Here is an 18,453-nt window from a genome sequence, read left to right as displayed (position 1 = left end):
TAGATCTAGTCCAGGGGAGGGTTTAGTATTGTTTTAAATCTAGTACAGGGGAGGGTTTAGTTTTGTTTAACATCTAGTACAGGGGAGGGTTTAGTATTCTTTAACATCTAGTCCGGGGGAGGGTTTAGTACTGTTTTAAATCTAGTCCAGGGGAGGGTTTAGTATTGTTTTAAATCTAGTTCAGGGGAGGGTTTAGTATTGTTTTAAATCTAGTCCAGGGGAGGGGTTAGTATTGTTTTAAATCTAGCCAAGGGGAGGGTTTAGTACTGTTTTAGATCTAGTTCAGGGGAGGGTTTAGTATTGTTTTAAATCTAGTTCAGGGGAGGGTTTAGTATTGTTTAAAATCTAGTCCAGGGGAGGGTTTAGTACTGTTTTAAATCTAGTCCAGGGGAGGGTTTCGTATTGTTTTAGATCTAGTTCAGGGGAGGGTTTAGTATTGTTTTAAATCTAGTTCAGGGGAGGGTTTAGTATTGTTTAAAATCTAGTCCAGGGGAGGGTTTAGTACTGTTTTAAATCTAGTCCAGGGGAGGGTTTAGTTTTGTTTAAAATCTAGTCCAGGGGAGGGTTTAGTACTGTTTTACATCTAGTACAGGGGAGGGTTAAGTACTGTTTTAAATCTAGTCCAGGGGAGGGTTTAGTATTGTTTTACATCTAGTCCAGGGGAGGGTTTAGTACTGTTTTAAATCTAGTCCAGGGGAGGGTTTAGTATTGTTTTACATCTAGTACAGGGGAGGGTTTAGTACTGTTTTAAATCTAGTCCAGGGGAGGGTTTAGTATTGTTTAACATCTAGTTCAGGGGAGGGGTTAGTATTGTTTTAAATCTAGCCAAGGGGAGGGTTTAGTATTGTTTTAGATCTAGTCCAGGGGAGGGTTTAGTTTTGTTTAACATCTAGTACAGGGGAGGGTTTAGTATTGTTTTAGATCTAGTCCAGGGGAGGGTTTAGTATTGTTTTAAATCTAGTACAGGGGAGGGTTTAGTTTTGTTTAACATCTAGTACAGGGGAGGGTTTAGTATTCTTTAACATCTAGTCCGGGGGAGGGTTTAGTACTGTTTTAAATCTAGTCCAGGGGAGGGTTTAGTATTGTTTTAAATCTAGTTCAGGGGAGGGTTTAGTATTGTTTTAAATCTAGTCCAGGGAAGGGGTTAGTATTGTTTTAAATCTAGCCAAGGGGAGGGTTTAGTACTGTTTTAGATCTAGTTCAGGGGAGGGTTTAGTATTGTTTTAAATCTAGTTCAGGGGAGGGTTTAGTATTGTTTAAAATCTAGTCCAGGGGAGGGTTTAGTACTGTTTTAAATCTAGTCCAGGGGAGGGTTTCGTATTGTTTTAGATCTAGTTCAGGGGAGGGTTTAGTATTGTTTTAAATCTAGTTCAGGGGAGGGTTTAGTATTGTTTAAAATCTAGTCCAGGGGAGGGTTTAGTACTGTTTTAAATCTAGTCCAGGGGAGGGTTTAGTTTTGTTTAAAATTTAGTCCAGGGGAGGGTTTAGTACTGTTTTACATCTAGTACAGGGGAGGGTTAAGTACTGTTTTAAATCTAGTCCAGGGGAGGGTTTAGTATTGTTTTACATCTAGTCCAGGGGAGGGTTTAGTACTGTTTTAAATCTAGTCCAGGGGAGGGTTTAGTATTGTTTTACATCTAGTACAGGGGAGGGTTTAGTACTGTTTTAAATCTAGTCCAGGGGAGGGTTTAGTATTGTTTTACATCTAGTCCAGGGGAGGGTTTAGTACTGTTTTAAATCTAGTACAGGGGAGGGTTTAGTATGGTTTTAAATCTAGTCAAGGGGAGGGTCATCCAATTTGTAATGGATTAAATTTCAATATTTCTCAGTGTTTTAGAATTAGTCGCTATATATCGATGTGTGCCCAATACCGCCCCTCATCTCTGATTCTTCGCTGGGCGCGCAATACCAAGTGAGCCTATAGGCTATTTAGTGAGGTCTCAATAAATGATCCATAGCCTATAGGCTATGGGCTATGAAGTGCATACTAGGAGAAGCACAGAGCAAAGTTATATTTCTAAGATAGCTGCTGGCATGGTGTAAATAAAACTACGCTGCATTACATACTGCAATGGATATTCCAACCCTGAGCCCCAGGCCTGCTCTGCTTTTGCTGATCAAAAATGTATTTGTGTTCTGCCTAACCAATGGCTGTGCTGTGTAGGCCTACGGTGGCAGTTCAGTCATTTGTGATTAGGTCTAGTCCAAAAAATCTTGCGCGAGGACTAGCCTATAGCCTATGTTCTGTTCAGTTTGAGAAGGAGAGCGCGAAGATGGAAAGGAGGACCGGTGGCTACTACTATAATAGATGTTATTAAAAACAATATGTCTCTTGCCCATGATGTATTTATCAGAGTTATTGGCCTCTCAATAAGACAGATTAGAGAAACGTACACTGTGGTGCAGCAGCCGCAGCACAATCAATCGGAAACGGACAGCTCATGGTGCTGAAAGTAGGCAAATTAGAGTAGGTATAATTCATTAAAACTGTCTTCATTTGGGGATCACGTGACCCCTGAACGAGATGGCCGCATGAACTAGGAGCTCCGCACAAGTAGTTTCCAATTCCTAATCTTACCTCCACTTCAAGTTTAAACTCATTTAGCTTTAGTCAAAAAGTCATGGCGGCTACAAAAGGCGACACTACAGGTGACATTTTTACCCGGACTCGAGCACTAGCGACGGAAAAAGCCTCCAAGAAGCAGCTAGCTTCAGAAAAAGCTAGCGCCATTAGCCAGGAGCAAGAGGACCCGTTCCCCCCCGAGGCCCAACGAAGGCCAACCTCGCACTCTGTCGAAGACATCTTTTCTGAGCTGAGATCCCAACGTACAGAACTCAACACTAAACTAGATGCCATTAACGCTCAGCTCAGTGCGATAGGGGGCAAGGTGACAATCCTGGAAAATGCTTTGCCTGACATAAACAACAAGATAACCATAAACGCGGGGCGCCTGGACGAGGCAGAGAGGCGAATCCTATCCACGGAAAACTTATTGACAGACGCCATGGAAACAATAGCATATGCTAAAAGAAAAATAGAGCAGCTGGAAGAGAAAACAGAGGACCTGGAAAACAGGGGGCGAAGGAATAATTGTGTTCTATTAAATCTGGGCGAAAAAGAAGAGGGAAACATGCCACTGATCCGCTACCTGCAAGACAAACTTCCCGAGTGGCTCCACCTGTCCACCGACAGACCCATAGAACTCGAGAGAGAGCTCACCGAGCACTGAGGCCCCCACCAGCAGCCAGACAACCACCGCGCCCAATCACCATACGTTTCTTGAGATTCACCGACAAGGAACGAGTCCTACAGGCGGCGAAAACCAACACCATTACAGTGGGAAACGCCAAACTCATCTTGCTCCAGGACCTGTCAGCTGGAATACGCCGAAAGCGCCGAGAGTTTGACGAGGTGAAGAAATGCTCCATTGACCGAGGCATCTTTAGGGGATTCAAATACCCAAACGAGCTCAGGATTCTTTACCAAGGAGCCCTGCGACACTTCAAAACTCCCGAAGAGGCAAAACGTTTTTTGAAAGACAACCCCGGTCAATGAGAAATGGACCAATGACTAAATGCGATTACTATTATTACTAAAGGAGGTAAGACAACATATAGCCGATATCCAAAGACCCACCCGCCCTGCTAAATGTCATTATAGCCGTCTAATCTATATTTATGTTCCTTTAGCTGAGAGGGATAGGCTCCATATTATAACCTAGGCCTACTATATGTAGGCTGGGCTATTGATTTTATTTTCTCCCATTTTTAATGTGGTCTGGACGGGGGCTACGTTGTCATTTACCCAATGCGGGGCGGAGAGGATGAGGCATTTCTTTGGTGGGGAGGGGGAGACGTTGTGCGTTGCTAACTGTTCCCGTTTTTTTTGTTGTTGTTGTGGGAACACAGAATTGTGACTGAGCGGGGAGGTAATAGATCCAACGGGATATGTCGAGTTGTTTGGGAACTCGGCTGGGGTGTTCAGAGACTGTTATTTTATGTAAACCATTTATTTTCCTTTTATGTGAACGCAGCTGTAACTACTATCCACCTTTACCCAGAGATGACTTGCACTAAAGTTCGATTACTGTTCGATGACGATGACTAGTACCTTAAATCTATTGACATGGAACTGCCATGGTCTAGGTCATGCAATAAAACGGAAAAAGATACTATGTGCTCTAAAAAAGGAAAAAGCAGACATCGCGCTATTGCAAGAGACACACCTCTGTGATGCTGAACATGCCAAACTCCGCAGAGCTTGGGTGGGACAGGTGTATTTCTCATCTTTCAAATCCAACAGTAGAGGCACAGCCATACTTATCCATAAGAATGTTCCATTCATAATTGACAAAAACATATCTGATCCGGAGGGGAGATTTATTTTGATAACTGGGTCACTGTATGGGCAACCAATTACTCTCTTAAACATATACGCCCCTAACACAGATACTCCTGCTTTTATGTCGAAAATTATAACCCTGTTCAATGAGCATTGTGTTTCCTTTGGAGTGTTGGCCGGAGATTTTAATTGTACCCTGAACCCAACCCTAGACAAATCATCTCAAGTCCCCACCACAAATCCTAGATCTGCAAAGATGTTGAACTCTCTTACTAAAGAGATGGGACTGATAGATATCTGGAGAGAGACTAATAGCTCATCTATGGACTATACATACTACTCTAATGTCCATAACACCTACTCCCGTATAGATTACATTTTTATCCCAAAGAGTTTCATAAATTCAGCCACGTGTAGAATCGGACCCATAGCGCTTTCGGATCACGCCTTTGTCCACCTCCGCTTTGACCTCTGCAAAAACATCCCGAGGTCAAAGAGCTGGAAATTCAACACCTCCATGCTATCAAACGAAGCATTCCATACATTGGTAACTACATGGATAGACAACTACACACAAGACAACAAAGATTCTCCTGTTTCTCCGGCCACAATGTGGGACGCTGCTAAAGCCACACTAAGAGGTCATCTAATTGCATATGCTTCCTCTAAGAAAAAAGCAATGGAAGCACACAGGCTAGATCTGGAGAGGGAGCTGGAACGCTGTGAAAAAGTACATAAACAATCCACAGACAGCACCTCCTGGAGTCAACTTAAAGCAGCCAAAGCCAAACTGAATTTGGACTATACTCGGGAGATTAAAAAAAAAGTTTTCTTTACTAAACAGAAATACCATGAGTATAGCAATAGGCCTAGTAGATTGCTTGCTTATCAATTAAAAAAAGAGCAGTCAGAGCGTACAATTATGGCTATCCGAACAGCAGAGGACGAGGTCACATATGACCCAAAAAAGATCAATTTAACTTTTCATGATTTTTACTGCAAACTATATACCTCTGAGAGAAAACACACGGAAGCAGAACTCCACTCCTTCCTAGAGGGAATCTCGCTACCTAAACTATCAGAGACTGACCAAGAAGATCTCAACTCCCCCTTCACTCCTGAGGAGATCCTGGAGGCAATTACCTCCATGCCACCTAACAAGTCCCCAGGCCCAGATGGATTCCCCAGAGAGTTCTACAAAGCTTTTTGGCCCCAGCTTAGCCCTATTTTCATGCCAATGCTGGAGGATTTTTGCAAAAACGGAGTTCTCCCAGACTCAATGCGCACAGCTCGCATTACAGTGTTGCTCAAAAAAGACAAGGACCCCCTATCCTGCTCCTCCTTCCGGCCCATAAGCTTGTTGGATTTCGACTACAAAATAATTACCAAATTGCTGGCCAAAAGACTAAACACTCTTCTTCCCAAAATAATAAAAGCGGACCAAACTGGATTTATTAGAGACAGATACTCTTCTGATAACATTCGCCGTCTTTTTGATATTATTGATCAAGTAAACGCACAGAAGACCCCTGTCCTGCTGGCTTCACTGGATGCTGAGAAGGCGTTCGACAGGATGGAGTGGAGCTTTTTGTTCTCAGTCTTAGAAAAGTTCAATATGGGCCCAAACTTTATTAAATGGATCAAATCACTATACTCTCATCCAAATGCCATGGTGACTACTAACGGACTGAACTCTGACAGATTCTCTTTGGGACGGGGCACAAGACAAGGGTGCTCGCTATCCCCCCTGCTCTACTTGTTGGGGGCGGAGCCTCTGGCAGAGTTGATAAGGAGCAATTCAAGTATTACAGGTGTTCCTGCAGGCGGCCTGCAGCACAAGATTTCGCTTTACGCGGATGATGTCTTGCTCTACATATCCAACCCTGAGAAATCCCTTCCTCCCATTTTAGACACAATTGCTCAGTATGGCACGTTTTCAGGTTATAAGATAAATTTTAACAAATCCACTGTCTGCCCTCTCAATATTACACTCACCAGTTCTATGAAGACACTATGCCCATTCCAATGGAAGACACAGGGGTTTCAATACCTTGGGATATTCATAACACCAGATCTGAATAGGCTTTTCAAGGAGAATTATCTTCCACTCCTGGATCGAATCAAAAACAACCTCCAAACCTGGATCTCCCTCACAATTAGCTTAGTAGGAAGAATTAATGTAATCCGTATGAACATCCTCCCTAGACTGAACTATTTATTTCAGATGCTCCCATGCTATCTCCCAGCTTCCTTTATTCAAAACAATTAACCAAAGCATCACCAAATTTATATGGGGCAATAAAAAACCTAGGATCAAGCTCTCCACTCTATCGAAACCTGAATCTAAGGGCGGTCTTGCCCTTCCCTCCCTTCAATTGTACTACTGGTCCGCCCAAATCCGCAACATGCTAACATGGATCACAAACAGACAAGAGTCAACGTGGATCCAGATAGAAGCCCAATCCTGTGGTTCATTGCCACTAAGCTCAACTATATTCATTAATAACTTTAGTGAAGTGGGCAACATAGCCAAAACATTTGTGATTTACAGCACCCTACTAGCGTGGAGGGACTGTAAGAAATACCTGGGCATCTCCTCCCAAATATGCTCTCACTCGCCTATAGTAGGCAACCCAGACTTGCCAAAAGCCCTGAGGGATGCCAACTTTAATCTTTGGCATACTCTAGGAATCAGGACCTTTTCAGACCTATTTCATCAGAAGACCACTACACTGAAATCCTTTCAAGAGCTCTGCAGTGAATTCAATGTGCCAAGATCCCATTTTTTTTTTAATATCTTCAAATTAGACATGTCATCTCCTCATTTACTTCCAAGAGGAGGTTTAGAACTCAGTTGAACGAAGTTGAAACCCTTCTTGTCACAGCACAATCCATTAAAGGCAAAATATCCTATATCTATAGACTCCTTTCTGAGAAAGGAGGCTCCTCCTTTACTCCTTTGAAAATAATCTGGGAAAAGGACCTTGGTCTGACTATCAGTGATGAGTTATGGGCGGAGGTTTGCGACAGGGTATACTGCTCCTCTACTAATGTAAAAATGAAAGAATCGAATGACAAATTTTTGTACAAATTTTATTACACTCCCTTGAGACTCCATAAAATGAAAACAGACATTTCTCCTAACTGTAAAAGATGTACCTCTGAAAGTGGAACCTATATGCATGTATTTTGGAGCTGTAGAGAGATTGCCAGATTTTGGCAATCTATACATACTGCTGCACAGAAAATACTAGATGTACAGTTTGATATGACCCCGTGTCTCTATCTTTTTAATGCCCAGCAGGACTTTGTTCTTGATCCTGACAGAGAAAATTTGCTCATGACCATTACATACTTTGCTAAGAAATGTATCCTTCTATTGTGGGCCTCTAGTACCTCTCCTACATTTAAAATGTGGATTGACCAGATTGTTGACTTTCTCCCTCTTGAAAAGCTCACTTATGACCTCCACAAGAGACAGCCCAAGTTTGATAGACTCTGGTCTCCACTACTCCACTATATCTCAAATTGGACAGAGTGAATGGGGGGATCGGGGAGGTGAGCAGATGCGTGTTGTGTAAGGTGCTGTAAAATCTAAAAACTAATCATTGGCTCGTCATCTCAGCTAAGGCTGGAAATAGTAAATAAGAACCTTGATAGTGCTGCTGCAAGTTCTACATTTTAAATTTTGTTATAATTATTATTTGTGTGTATGTGTGTATGTATGTATATGTAGGTATGTATATATGTATATACAGTGGGGAGAACAAGTATTTGATACACTGACAATTTTGCAGGTTTTCCTACTTACAAAGCATGTAGAGGTCTGTAATTTTTATCATAGGTACACTTCAACTGTGAGAGAAGGAATCTAAAACAAAAATCCAGAAAATCACATTGTATGATTTTTAAGTAATTAATTTGCATTTTATTGCATGACATAAGTATTTGATACATCAGAAAAGCAGAACTGAATATTTGGTACAGAAACCTTAGTTTGCAATTACAGAGATCATACGTTTCCTGTAGTTCTTGACCAGGTTTGCACACACTGCAGCAGGGATTTTGGCCCACTCCTCCATACAGACCTTCTCCAGATCCTTCAGGTTTCGGGGCTGTCGCTGGGCAATACGGACTTTCGGCTCCCTCCAAAGATTTTCTATTGGGTTCAGGTCTGGAGACTGGCTAGGCCACTCCAGGACCTTGAGATGCTTCTTACGGAGCCACTCCTTAGTTGCCCTGGCTGTGTGTTTCGGGTCGTTGTCATGCTGGAAGACCCAGCCACGACCCATCTTCAATGCTCTTACTGAGGGAAGGAGGTTGTTGGTCAAGATCTCGCGATACATGGCCCCATCCATCCTCCCCTCAATACGGTGCAGTCGTCCTGTCCCCTTTGCAGAAAAGCATCCCCAAAGAATGATGTTTCCACCTCCATGCTTCACGGTTGGGATGGTGTTCTTGGGTTTGTACTCATCCTTCTATTCCTCCAAACACGGCGAGTGGAGTTTAGAGCAAAAAGCTCTATTTTTGTCTCATCAGACCACATGACCTTCTCCCATTCCTCCTCTGGATCATCCAGATGGTCATTGGCAAACTTCAGACGGGCCTGGACATGCGCTGGCTTGAGCAGGGGGACCTTGCGTGCGCTGCAGGATTTTAATCCATGACGGCGTAGTGTGTTACTAATGGTTTTCTTTGAGACTGTGGTCCCAGCTCTCTTCAGGTCATTGACCAGGTCCTGCCGTGTAGTTCTGGGCTGATCCCTCACATTCCTCATGATCATTGATGCCCCACGAGGTGAGATCTTGCATGGAGCCCCAGACCGAGGGTGATTGACCGTCATCTTGAACTTCTTCCATTTTCTAATAATTGTGCCAACAGTTGTTGCCTTCTCACCAAGCTGCTTGGCTATTGTCCTGTAGCCCATCCCAGCCTTGTACAGGTCTACAATTTATCCCTGATGTCCTTACACAGCTCTCTGGTCTTGGCCATTGTGGAGAGGTTGGAGTCTGTTTGATTGAGTGTGTGGACAGGTGTCTTTTATACAGGTAACGAGTTCAAACAGATGCAGTTAATACAGGTAATGAGTAGAGAACAGGAGGGCTTCTTAAAGAAAAACTAACAGGTCTGTGAGAGCCGGAATTCTTACTGGTTGGTAGGTGATCAAATACTTATGTCATGCAATAAAATGCAAATTAATTACTTAAAAATCATACAATGTGATTTTCTGGATTTTTGTTTTAGATTCCGTCTCTCACAGTTGAAGTGTACCTATGATAAAAATGACAGACCTCTACATGCTTTGTAAGTAGGAAAACCTGCAAAATCGGCAGTGTATCAAATACTTGTTCTCCCCACTGTATATATATATAACATTTTTTTTATTTTTATTATTATTATTATTAGTTTTTTTTTTAAGTCTGTCACATCTGTGAATGTGGAATGTGTTTGGTTGGTTGTTTGAAAACTTAATAAAACTTTAAATTGAAAAAAAACAAAAAACAAAAAAAACAAAACTGTCTTCATTTGATTTAGACTTTACTAACAACAAGAAGGCATTGTTTTGGAGCCTATTTCTTCCTATTTAAGAAATAATTAGGTAAGCCTACCTGTTTGACAGATGAAATCTAGCTATAGGCTGCTATATCCATATCCATCCATTTGTCGGTCAATTTCTCCACCCACCATGCACTCTTTAAATAGCCTACCTTTGTGTCAGTGAAGGGCTGTTAAGTTAAAACCAAGACTAGAATTGAGGGGGTATGCCATAGATCTTTCGTTAATTAAAGACAATGGTAATAAGCACAGGCCTATCACGTGCTTAAGATTTTAAAGAAAAGAAAACGGATCCGATTATATAAAGAGATCAATAACAGCGATTTGGTCCGCGATACTTTATGCTACAAACAAGCTGTAAAATACCAAGGTAGGACGTGACTCTGATGCATATTGCGATATCATTGTTTAGTTTCTTTGTCATTCAAAGGCTGAGCTACAACCTTCTAATCCCAAGGAGACAAAACATTTACTTTGCTTGGGAAGTAATGTAATTCGGTCACTATCCATTGATTAAGCTATTCACTTTCTGTACAATAGAAGATGTTTAAACCCAGACAGCTTTTAGGAAAACACTTGTGACCTTCTCTCATTGGGTTAAGCAACGGAAGAAGAGTAGCCAGTAGTTAAAGCTTACGTTTTTCTGCCTCAGTAGGTCTACTCTGTCTGGGGTGGAAAGGTAGATCTACTCTGTCTGGGGTGGAAAGGTAGGTCTACTCTGTCTGGGGTGGAAAGGTAGGCCTACTCTGTCTGGGGTGGAAAGGTAGGCCTACTCTGTCTGGGGTGGAAAGGTAGGACTACTCTGTCTGGGGTGGAAAGGTAGGTCTACTCTGTCTGGGGTGGAAAGGTAGGCCTACTCTGTCTGGGGTGGAAAGGTAGGACTACTCTGTCTGGGGTGGAAAGGTAGGACTACTCTGTCTGGGGTGGAAAGGTAGGCCTACTCTGTCTGGGGTGGAAAGGTAGGCCTACTCTGTCTGGGGTGGAAAGGTAGGTCTACTCTGTCTTGGGTGGAAAGGTAGGACTACTCTGTCTGGGGTGGAAAGGTAGGACTACTCTGTCTGGGGTGGAAAAGTAGAACACTCTGCCTGGGGCGGAAAGGTAGGCCTACTATGTTTTTTTTTATTTTATTGTTTTTTTAGTCATTTTAGCAGACGCTCTTATCCAGAGCGCATACATTTTATTAAATTTTTACATACTGAGACAAGGATATCCCTACCGGCCAAACCCTCCCTACCGGCCAAACCCTCCCTAACCCGGACGACGCTATGCCAATTGTGCGTCGCCCCACGGATCTCCCGGTTGCGGCCGGCTGCGACAGAGCCTGGGCGCGAACCCAGCCCAGCCTGGGCGCGAACCCAGAGACTCTGGTGACGCAGCTAGCACTGCGATGCAGTGCCCTAGACCACTGCGCCACCCGGGAGACATGTCTGGGGTGGAAAGGTAGGCTTGCTCTGTCTGGGGTGGAAAGGTAGGCCTACTCTGTCTGGGGTGGAAAGGGCGGCCTACTCTGTCTGGGGTGGAAAGGGCGGCCTCCTCTGTCTGGGGTGGAAAGGTAGACCTCCTCTGTCTGGGGTGGAAAGGTAGGCCTACTCTGTCTGGGGTCGAAAGGTAGGCCTACTCTGTCTGGGGTGGAAAGGTAGGTCTACTCTGTCTGGGGTGGAAAGGGCGGCCTACTCTGTCTGGGGTGGAAAGGGCGGCCTCCTCTGTCTGGGGTGGAAAGGTAGGCCTCCTCTGTCTGGGGTGGAAAGGTAGGCCTACTCTGTCTGGGGTCGAAAGGTAGGCTTACTCCGTCTGGGGTGGAAAGGTAGGCTTGCTCTGTCTGGGGTGGAAAGGTAGGCCTAACTTTTGAAAGTACCATGCTCAGATTCCTAATGACATCTCTGTCAGGTGGTGGGTGTAGCTGGTGCATGAAGTCAGGCGCAGGAGAGCAGAGATGAGTGAACAACGCACTTTACTTGAGAAAACAGCACAAAGTATCAAAACCAATGTGCAAACAATAATGGTAGCCACACAACACGGGTGAACACAGCACCCGGAAAAAAACAGCCGGGAACGTACCGACCTTATTAATAAACAAACACACACAAAGACATGGGGGAAACAGAGGGTTAAATACATGACCAGTAATTGGGAAATGAAAACCAGGTGTGTGGGAAACATAGACAAAACCAATGGAAAATGAAAAGTGGATCAGCTGTCACGTTCGTCATAATGTGGAAGAGAAGAGGACCAAGGCACAGCGTGAAGTGAATGCATTCTTCTCTATTTATTTAACGAAAACGAAGAACACTCAAACAGACTTACAAAACAACAAACGAACGTGACGCTATATAATAAACAGTGCAGACACAGGCAACTAACACATAGACAATAACCCACCACCCACAATACAAAACAGGCTACCTAAATATGGTTCCCAATCAGAGACAACGCAAAACACCTGTCTCTGATTGAGAACCATATCAGGCCAAACACATAGAAATAGACAAACCAGACATACAACATAGAATGCCCACTCAGATCACACCGACCAAACAAAACATAAAACATACAAAGCAAACTATGGTCAGGGCGTGACAGTACCCCCCCTCAAGGTGCGGACTCCGGCCGCAAACCTAAACCTATAGGGGAGGGTCTGGGTGGGCATCTGTCCGCGGTGGCGGCTCCGGCGCGGGACGTGGACCCCACTCCACCATAGTCATAACCCGCTTTGGTGGCGCCTCTGGAGCGGGGACCCTTGCAGCGGGTCCCGGACTGAAGACCATCCTAGAGGGCGCCACTGGACGGAGGGGCAGCTCCGGACTGAGGGGCAGCTCCGGACTGAGGGGCAGCACCGGACGGAGTGGCAGCTCCGGATTGAGGGGTAGCTCAGGACTGAGGGGCAGCTCCGGACTGACGGGCAGCTCCGGACTGACGGGCAGCTCCGGACTGACGGGCAGCTCCGGACTGAAAGGCGGCTCTGGCAGCTCCTGACTGGCGGGCGGCTCTGGCGGCTCCTGACTGACGGATGGCTCTAACGGCTCAGGACAGACGGGCAGCTCAGGCAGCGCTGGACAGACGGGCAGCTCAGGCGGCACTGGACAGACGGGCAGCTCAGGCGGCGCTGGACAGACGGGCAGCTCAGGCTTGCCGATGCGCACTGTAGGCCTGGTGCGTGGTGCCGGAACTGGTGGTACCGGCCTGGGGACACGCACCTCAAGGCGAGTGCGGGGAGAAGGAACAGGGCATACTGGACTGCCGAGGCGCACTATAAGCCTGGTGCCGGCACTGGTGGTACTGGGCTGGGGACACGCACCTCCGGGCGAGTGCGGGGAGGAGAAACAGGGCGTACAGGGCTCTGGAGACGCACAGGAAGCCTGGTGCATGGTGTAGGCACTGGTGGTACTGGGCTGGTGCGAGGGGCTGTCACAGGCGGACTGGTGCGTGGAGAAGGCACCGGATAAACCGGACCGTGGAGGCGCACTACAGGTCTCGAGCACCGAGCTTGCCCAACCCTACCTGGCTGAATGCTCCCCGTAGCCAGGCCAGTGCGGCGAGTTGGAATAGCCCGCACTGGGCTGTGCTGGCGAACCGGGGACACCATGCGTAGGGCTGGTGCCATGCACCCCGGCCCAAGGAGACGCACTGGTGACCAGATGCGTAGAGCCGGTTTCATGGCACCTGGCTCGATGCCCAATCTAGCCCGGCTGATACGAGGTGCTGTTATGTACCGCACCGGGCTATGCCTGCGCACCGGGGACACCGTGCGCATCTCTGCATAACACGGTGCCTGCCCGGTCGCTCTCTCTCCACGGTAAGCACGGGGAGTTGGCTAAGGTCTCCTACCTGGCTTAGCCACACTCCCCGTGTGCCCCCCCCAAGAAATTTTTGGGGCTGCCTCTCTGGCTTCCAGCCGCGCTTTCGTGCAGTCTCCTCATACCACCGCCTCTCCGCTTTCGCTGCCTCCAGCTCAGCTTTGGGGCGGCGATACTCACCAGCCTGTACCCAGGGTCCCTTACCGTCCAGAATCTCCTCCCAAGTCCATTTCTCCACAACGCGCTGTTCCTCTCTTTCACGCTGCTTGGTCCGATTGTGGTGGGTTATTCTGTCACGTTCGTCGTAATGTGGAAGAGAGGAGGACCAAGGCGCAGCGTGAAGTGAATGCATTCTTCTCTATTTATTTAACGAAAACGAAGAACACTCAAACAGACTTACAAAACAACAAACGAACGTGACGCTATATAATAAACAGTGCAGACACAGGCAACTAACACATAGACAATAACCCACCACCCACAATACAAAACCTGAATATGGTTCCCAATCAGAGACAACGCAAAACACCTGTCTCTGATTGAGAACCATATCAGGCCAAACACATAGAAATAGACAAACCAGACATACAACATAGAATGCCCACTCAGATCACACCCTGACCAAACAAAACATAAAACATACAAAGCAAACTATGGTCAGGGCGTGACATCGGCGATGGCTAGAAGACCGGCGACGTCGACCGCCGAGCGCCGCCCGAACAAGGAGAGGAACCGACTTCGACGGAAGTCGTGACAATCTCAGATGTAAATATGTGCAAACAGGGACAGTTTTGTTGCAAACAAGACACACTGATTTGGCATTAGAGAAATATAATAAGATAGGCCTATTTAGGCCTATTTCTCTGTCATTTACATTACATTTAAGTCATTTAGCAGACGCTCTTATCCAGAGCGACTTACAAATTGGTGCATTCACCTTATGATATCCAGTGGAACAACCACTTTACAATAGTGCATCTAACTCTTTTAAGGGGGGGGGGGGGGGTTAGAAGGATTACTTTATCCTATCCTAGGTATTCCTTAAAGAGGTGGGGTTTCAGGTGTCTCCGGAAGGTGGTGATTGACTCCGCTGACCTGGCGTCGTGAGGGAGTTTGTTCCACCATTGGGGTGCCAGAGCAGCGAACAGTTTTGACTGGGCTGAGCGGGAACTGTACTTCCTCAGAGGTAGGGAGGCGAGCAGGCCAGAGGTGGATGAACGCAGTGCCCTTGTTTGGGTGTAGGGCCTGATCAGAGCCTGAAGGTACGGAGGTGCCGTTCCCCTCACAGCTCCGTAGGCAAGCACCATGGTCTTGTAACGGATGCGAGCTTCAACTGGAAGCCAGTGGAGAGAGCGGAGGAGCGGGGTGACGTGAGAGAACTTGGGAAAGTTCTTAGCCTGTAATTTTGGTAATTTGTGTGGTATTAAAAAAGATTCTGCTAATATATAAAATGACATACAATTGCATTAAATGTTTACAAAAGGCAATTTTTTCTTGGACATACAAACAATATGATAAATTCCTGCAATGATTTTACTATAAAGATCTGTCCACCCCTACTCTTGTCCACGGTTCTGCGAACCCACAACCTTCTGCCACGCAGCCATATGTGCTATCAACATTCCTGCATTGCCATGTAATGCTTACCGGATGAAGAACAGTTTCTAAAACTGCATATCTTAGGCAATTGTCTGTCCATGAAGTGAGGGTAAATGTTCTCTGTATCCACTTTATGTTTTAATTATTATTTTGGGTATAGGGGAGGGTCACTTGTTTTTTTTCAAGTGTTAAGGGAGGGTTTAGGTCAAATATATTTTGCTGAAGGCAGGGCCATCCATTTTCACTTCAGAGAGGTCCGATTTTCTCCAAGTAACCCTTATTATAAACAGCGTTCCCTCCATAAAGGCTAATATTTAGTCTGTCCAATGCTAGTCTCACATTGGCATACTTCCTAGACTCGTGGGAAGGTGAGAGATCGGATTTTGTCCAATACATGTAGACCTATATGTAATGAAAAGTTGTATAGACATCCTTACACTTTCCTGGTAATAGTGGTTATGGTTTTGTATCCACTCACCCACAGTCCCCAGTGCTATGTATCCAAGGATGACGATGATGAAGATCACACAGCAAAGCACGTCTGTACAGCTTCTGTAGAGAGAGAGAGAGAGAGAGAGAGAGAGAGAGAGAGAGAGAGAGAGAGAGAGGAAGGAAGGAAGGAAGGAAGGAAAAAAATGTACATATCCTTGACAAGGCTTTCAATATTCAACATACCCACAGAGAGAGAAACGATAGGAGAGAGAAATTAGTGCGTAAAGAGAGAGAGAAACGAGAGGAGAGAGATAAGTACCCATCAAGGCCTCGTTCATTATTCTGTTTAAGATCAAACCGCAGCAGAGGGGAACCATGGTGATGAGATGTTTTCCAAACGTTTAAATGAAATATTAACCTCAACAATCTGCTGCTATGAATCCCTGTGGACACATCACATTCCCACACTCTCTTTCCCAGGGTTTGGCCATTGGAATGGCTCTTGCAGTGTCTGTACTAGTGTGTGTACCAGTGTGTGTGTGTGTGTCAAGTGCTTACATGTTTCTCTACAACCGAGGACTGGATATTGTCACATATCCACAATGGGTAGTGTGCACGCAAGTGTTCCGATCCATGATTTGATTTGAGATAATTGTTAGCGTGGCCTCCAGGAAATCATTGATCCAGCGCCCTATCTAGTGTCATGTTTAATCACAAAGGGGACTGTGAAGAGACAAATCCATTTTATACATCTTGTATTGTAATTTTAACTGTACTATGTATTATGTCATGTTTCATGTGGACCCCAGGAAGAGTAGCTGATGCTTTGGCAGCGGCTAATGGGGATCCTAATAAATACCAAATGAATCAGCTTACATATCAATCGAATGTGTAGAAATCCCTCCCTTGCCTCCCAGCTGACTACTTATCGAGCACTGAGGTAATGTCTGATTACTCCAATTTGATTGGTTGGGATTGACCTCTATCAATGAGAGTTATGCTCAGCCCCTCTCTAACCTGTCAGGTAAGGCCTTCATAAGTGGCAGCGTTTGTTTTGGGCGGAATTTCCACATTTTAGACCATTCCATTGGTCCTTAAGTGAAATCTCCACCCAGCCCAGGGACCGGGCAATACAAAATGAGAGCACCCAATCCCTTTCACCAGCAGTATACTTTCATTGGAATGAATGAACCTCAACAGTCCAGGTTAGTGGGTTATAACAGACCATGACTGTAAGGTGATGTGTTTAGGGAATAGTGATCAGGTTGTGATTGGCAGCACTGGGTCATTGAGTTGACAGTGTTAGTATGAGACCTGGTGTTGAGCTGCACAGCAGGCTTTCACAAACACATTGCTCAACGCTCCCCACTGCTCCCTAGTGCTCAATAATTCAGTCTTTAGCTGAGCAGCACTTTTCCCAGATCCAACAAGCCTGCCGAGACACACAGAACTGTACACAAATACACACATACACAAGCACCTGCACAGTCATGCACGCATGTATGGCACACACACACACACACACACACAATGTTGAGCCGTGTGAATGTGTGAGTAGTTTAGGATCCCCATTATCTACTGCACATGCACCAGCTACTCTTCCTGGGGTCCTCATAAAACGCACAAATACATGACAAAGTACAGAACAGTTATAGACAAGCACGTTACATTTAAATAATAATAAATCAATAAAAATTAAACAAGCAAAATAACTGAATAAAATAAGCGTTATATATTGGAAAGACACTAAGAGACAACAAAAATACTATTTACACACAATCCTATTAAGTATTCATATTCTAAAATACAGTTAAGCAGTAGTAGTAGTAGTAGAAGGAATAGTGGTAGGACAGGTTGAAGGTTCTGCCTCCCTGGTGATATTGGGTCTGTCCATAGTACAGTAGTTAGTGTTTTCCTGCTCTGTCCTTTCCAGTCCTCTGGAACGACCATGCGTGATGCTGAAAGCATAACACTCTCCTCTTACCTCTCATTCACCAGCTGATGAGAATTAAACACATTGACTTGAGAGCAGAAACATCAGCTAAACTCAAGCAGGGAGAGAGGGAGAGAGAGAGAGAGAGAGAGAGAGAGAGAGAGAGAGAGAGAGAGAGAGAGAGGAGAGAGAGAGAGAGAGAGAGAGAGAGAGAGAGAGAGAGAGAGAGAGAGAGAGAGAGAGAGAGAGAGAGAGAGAGAGAGAGAGAGAGAGAGAGAGAGAGAGAGAAACAAAGCTGTGAACGATCTGAGAGACAAGGCAAGAAGGGCCTTCTATGCCATCAAAAGGAACATAAATTTCAACATACCAATTAGGATCTGGCTAAAAATACTTGAATCAGTCATAGAGCCCATTGCCCTTTATGGTTGTGAGGTCTGGGGTCCGCTCACCAACCAAGATTTCACAAAATGGGACAAACACCAAATTGAGACTCTGCATGCAGAATTCTGCAAAAATATCCTCCGTGTACAACGTAGAACACCAAATAATGCATGCAGTGCAGAATTAGGCCGATACCCACTAATTATCAAAATCCAGAAAAGAGACGTTAAATTCTACAACCACCTAAAAGGAAGCGATTCCCAAACCTTCCATAACAAAGCCATCACCTACAGAGAGATGAACCTGGAGAAGAGTCCCCTAAGCAAGCTGGTCCTAGGGCTCTGTTCACAAACACAAACACACCCCACAGAGCCCCAGGACAACAGCACAATTAGACCCAACCAAATCATGAGAAA

At 45.3% G+C, this 18,453-nt stretch overlaps 1 protein-coding gene across 2 annotated transcripts in view; it reads right to left on the bottom strand.

Moving 5' to 3' along the window:
- Positions 1-18,453, bottom strand: part of LOC139550949 (choline transporter-like protein 5-A) — a 115,639-nt gene that overhangs the window by 22,885 nt on the left and 74,301 nt on the right. For both annotated transcript variants that reach the window (XM_071362244.1, XM_071362245.1), the window contains exon 3: positions 15,770-15,843. In XM_071362244.1, the coding sequence (XP_071218345.1) occupies positions 15,770-15,843 (74 nt within the window). The remainder of the gene's footprint in view (positions 1-15,769; positions 15,844-18,453) is intronic.

This window comes from Salvelinus alpinus, chromosome 23, assembly GCF_045679555.1.
Source record: "Salvelinus alpinus chromosome 23, SLU_Salpinus.1, whole genome shotgun sequence".
Lineage (NCBI taxonomy): Eukaryota > Metazoa > Chordata > Actinopteri > Salmoniformes > Salmonidae > Salvelinus > Salvelinus alpinus.
Note: the sequence above shows the minus strand (reverse complement) of the source record. Positions and strands in the feature narration are given on the sequence as shown.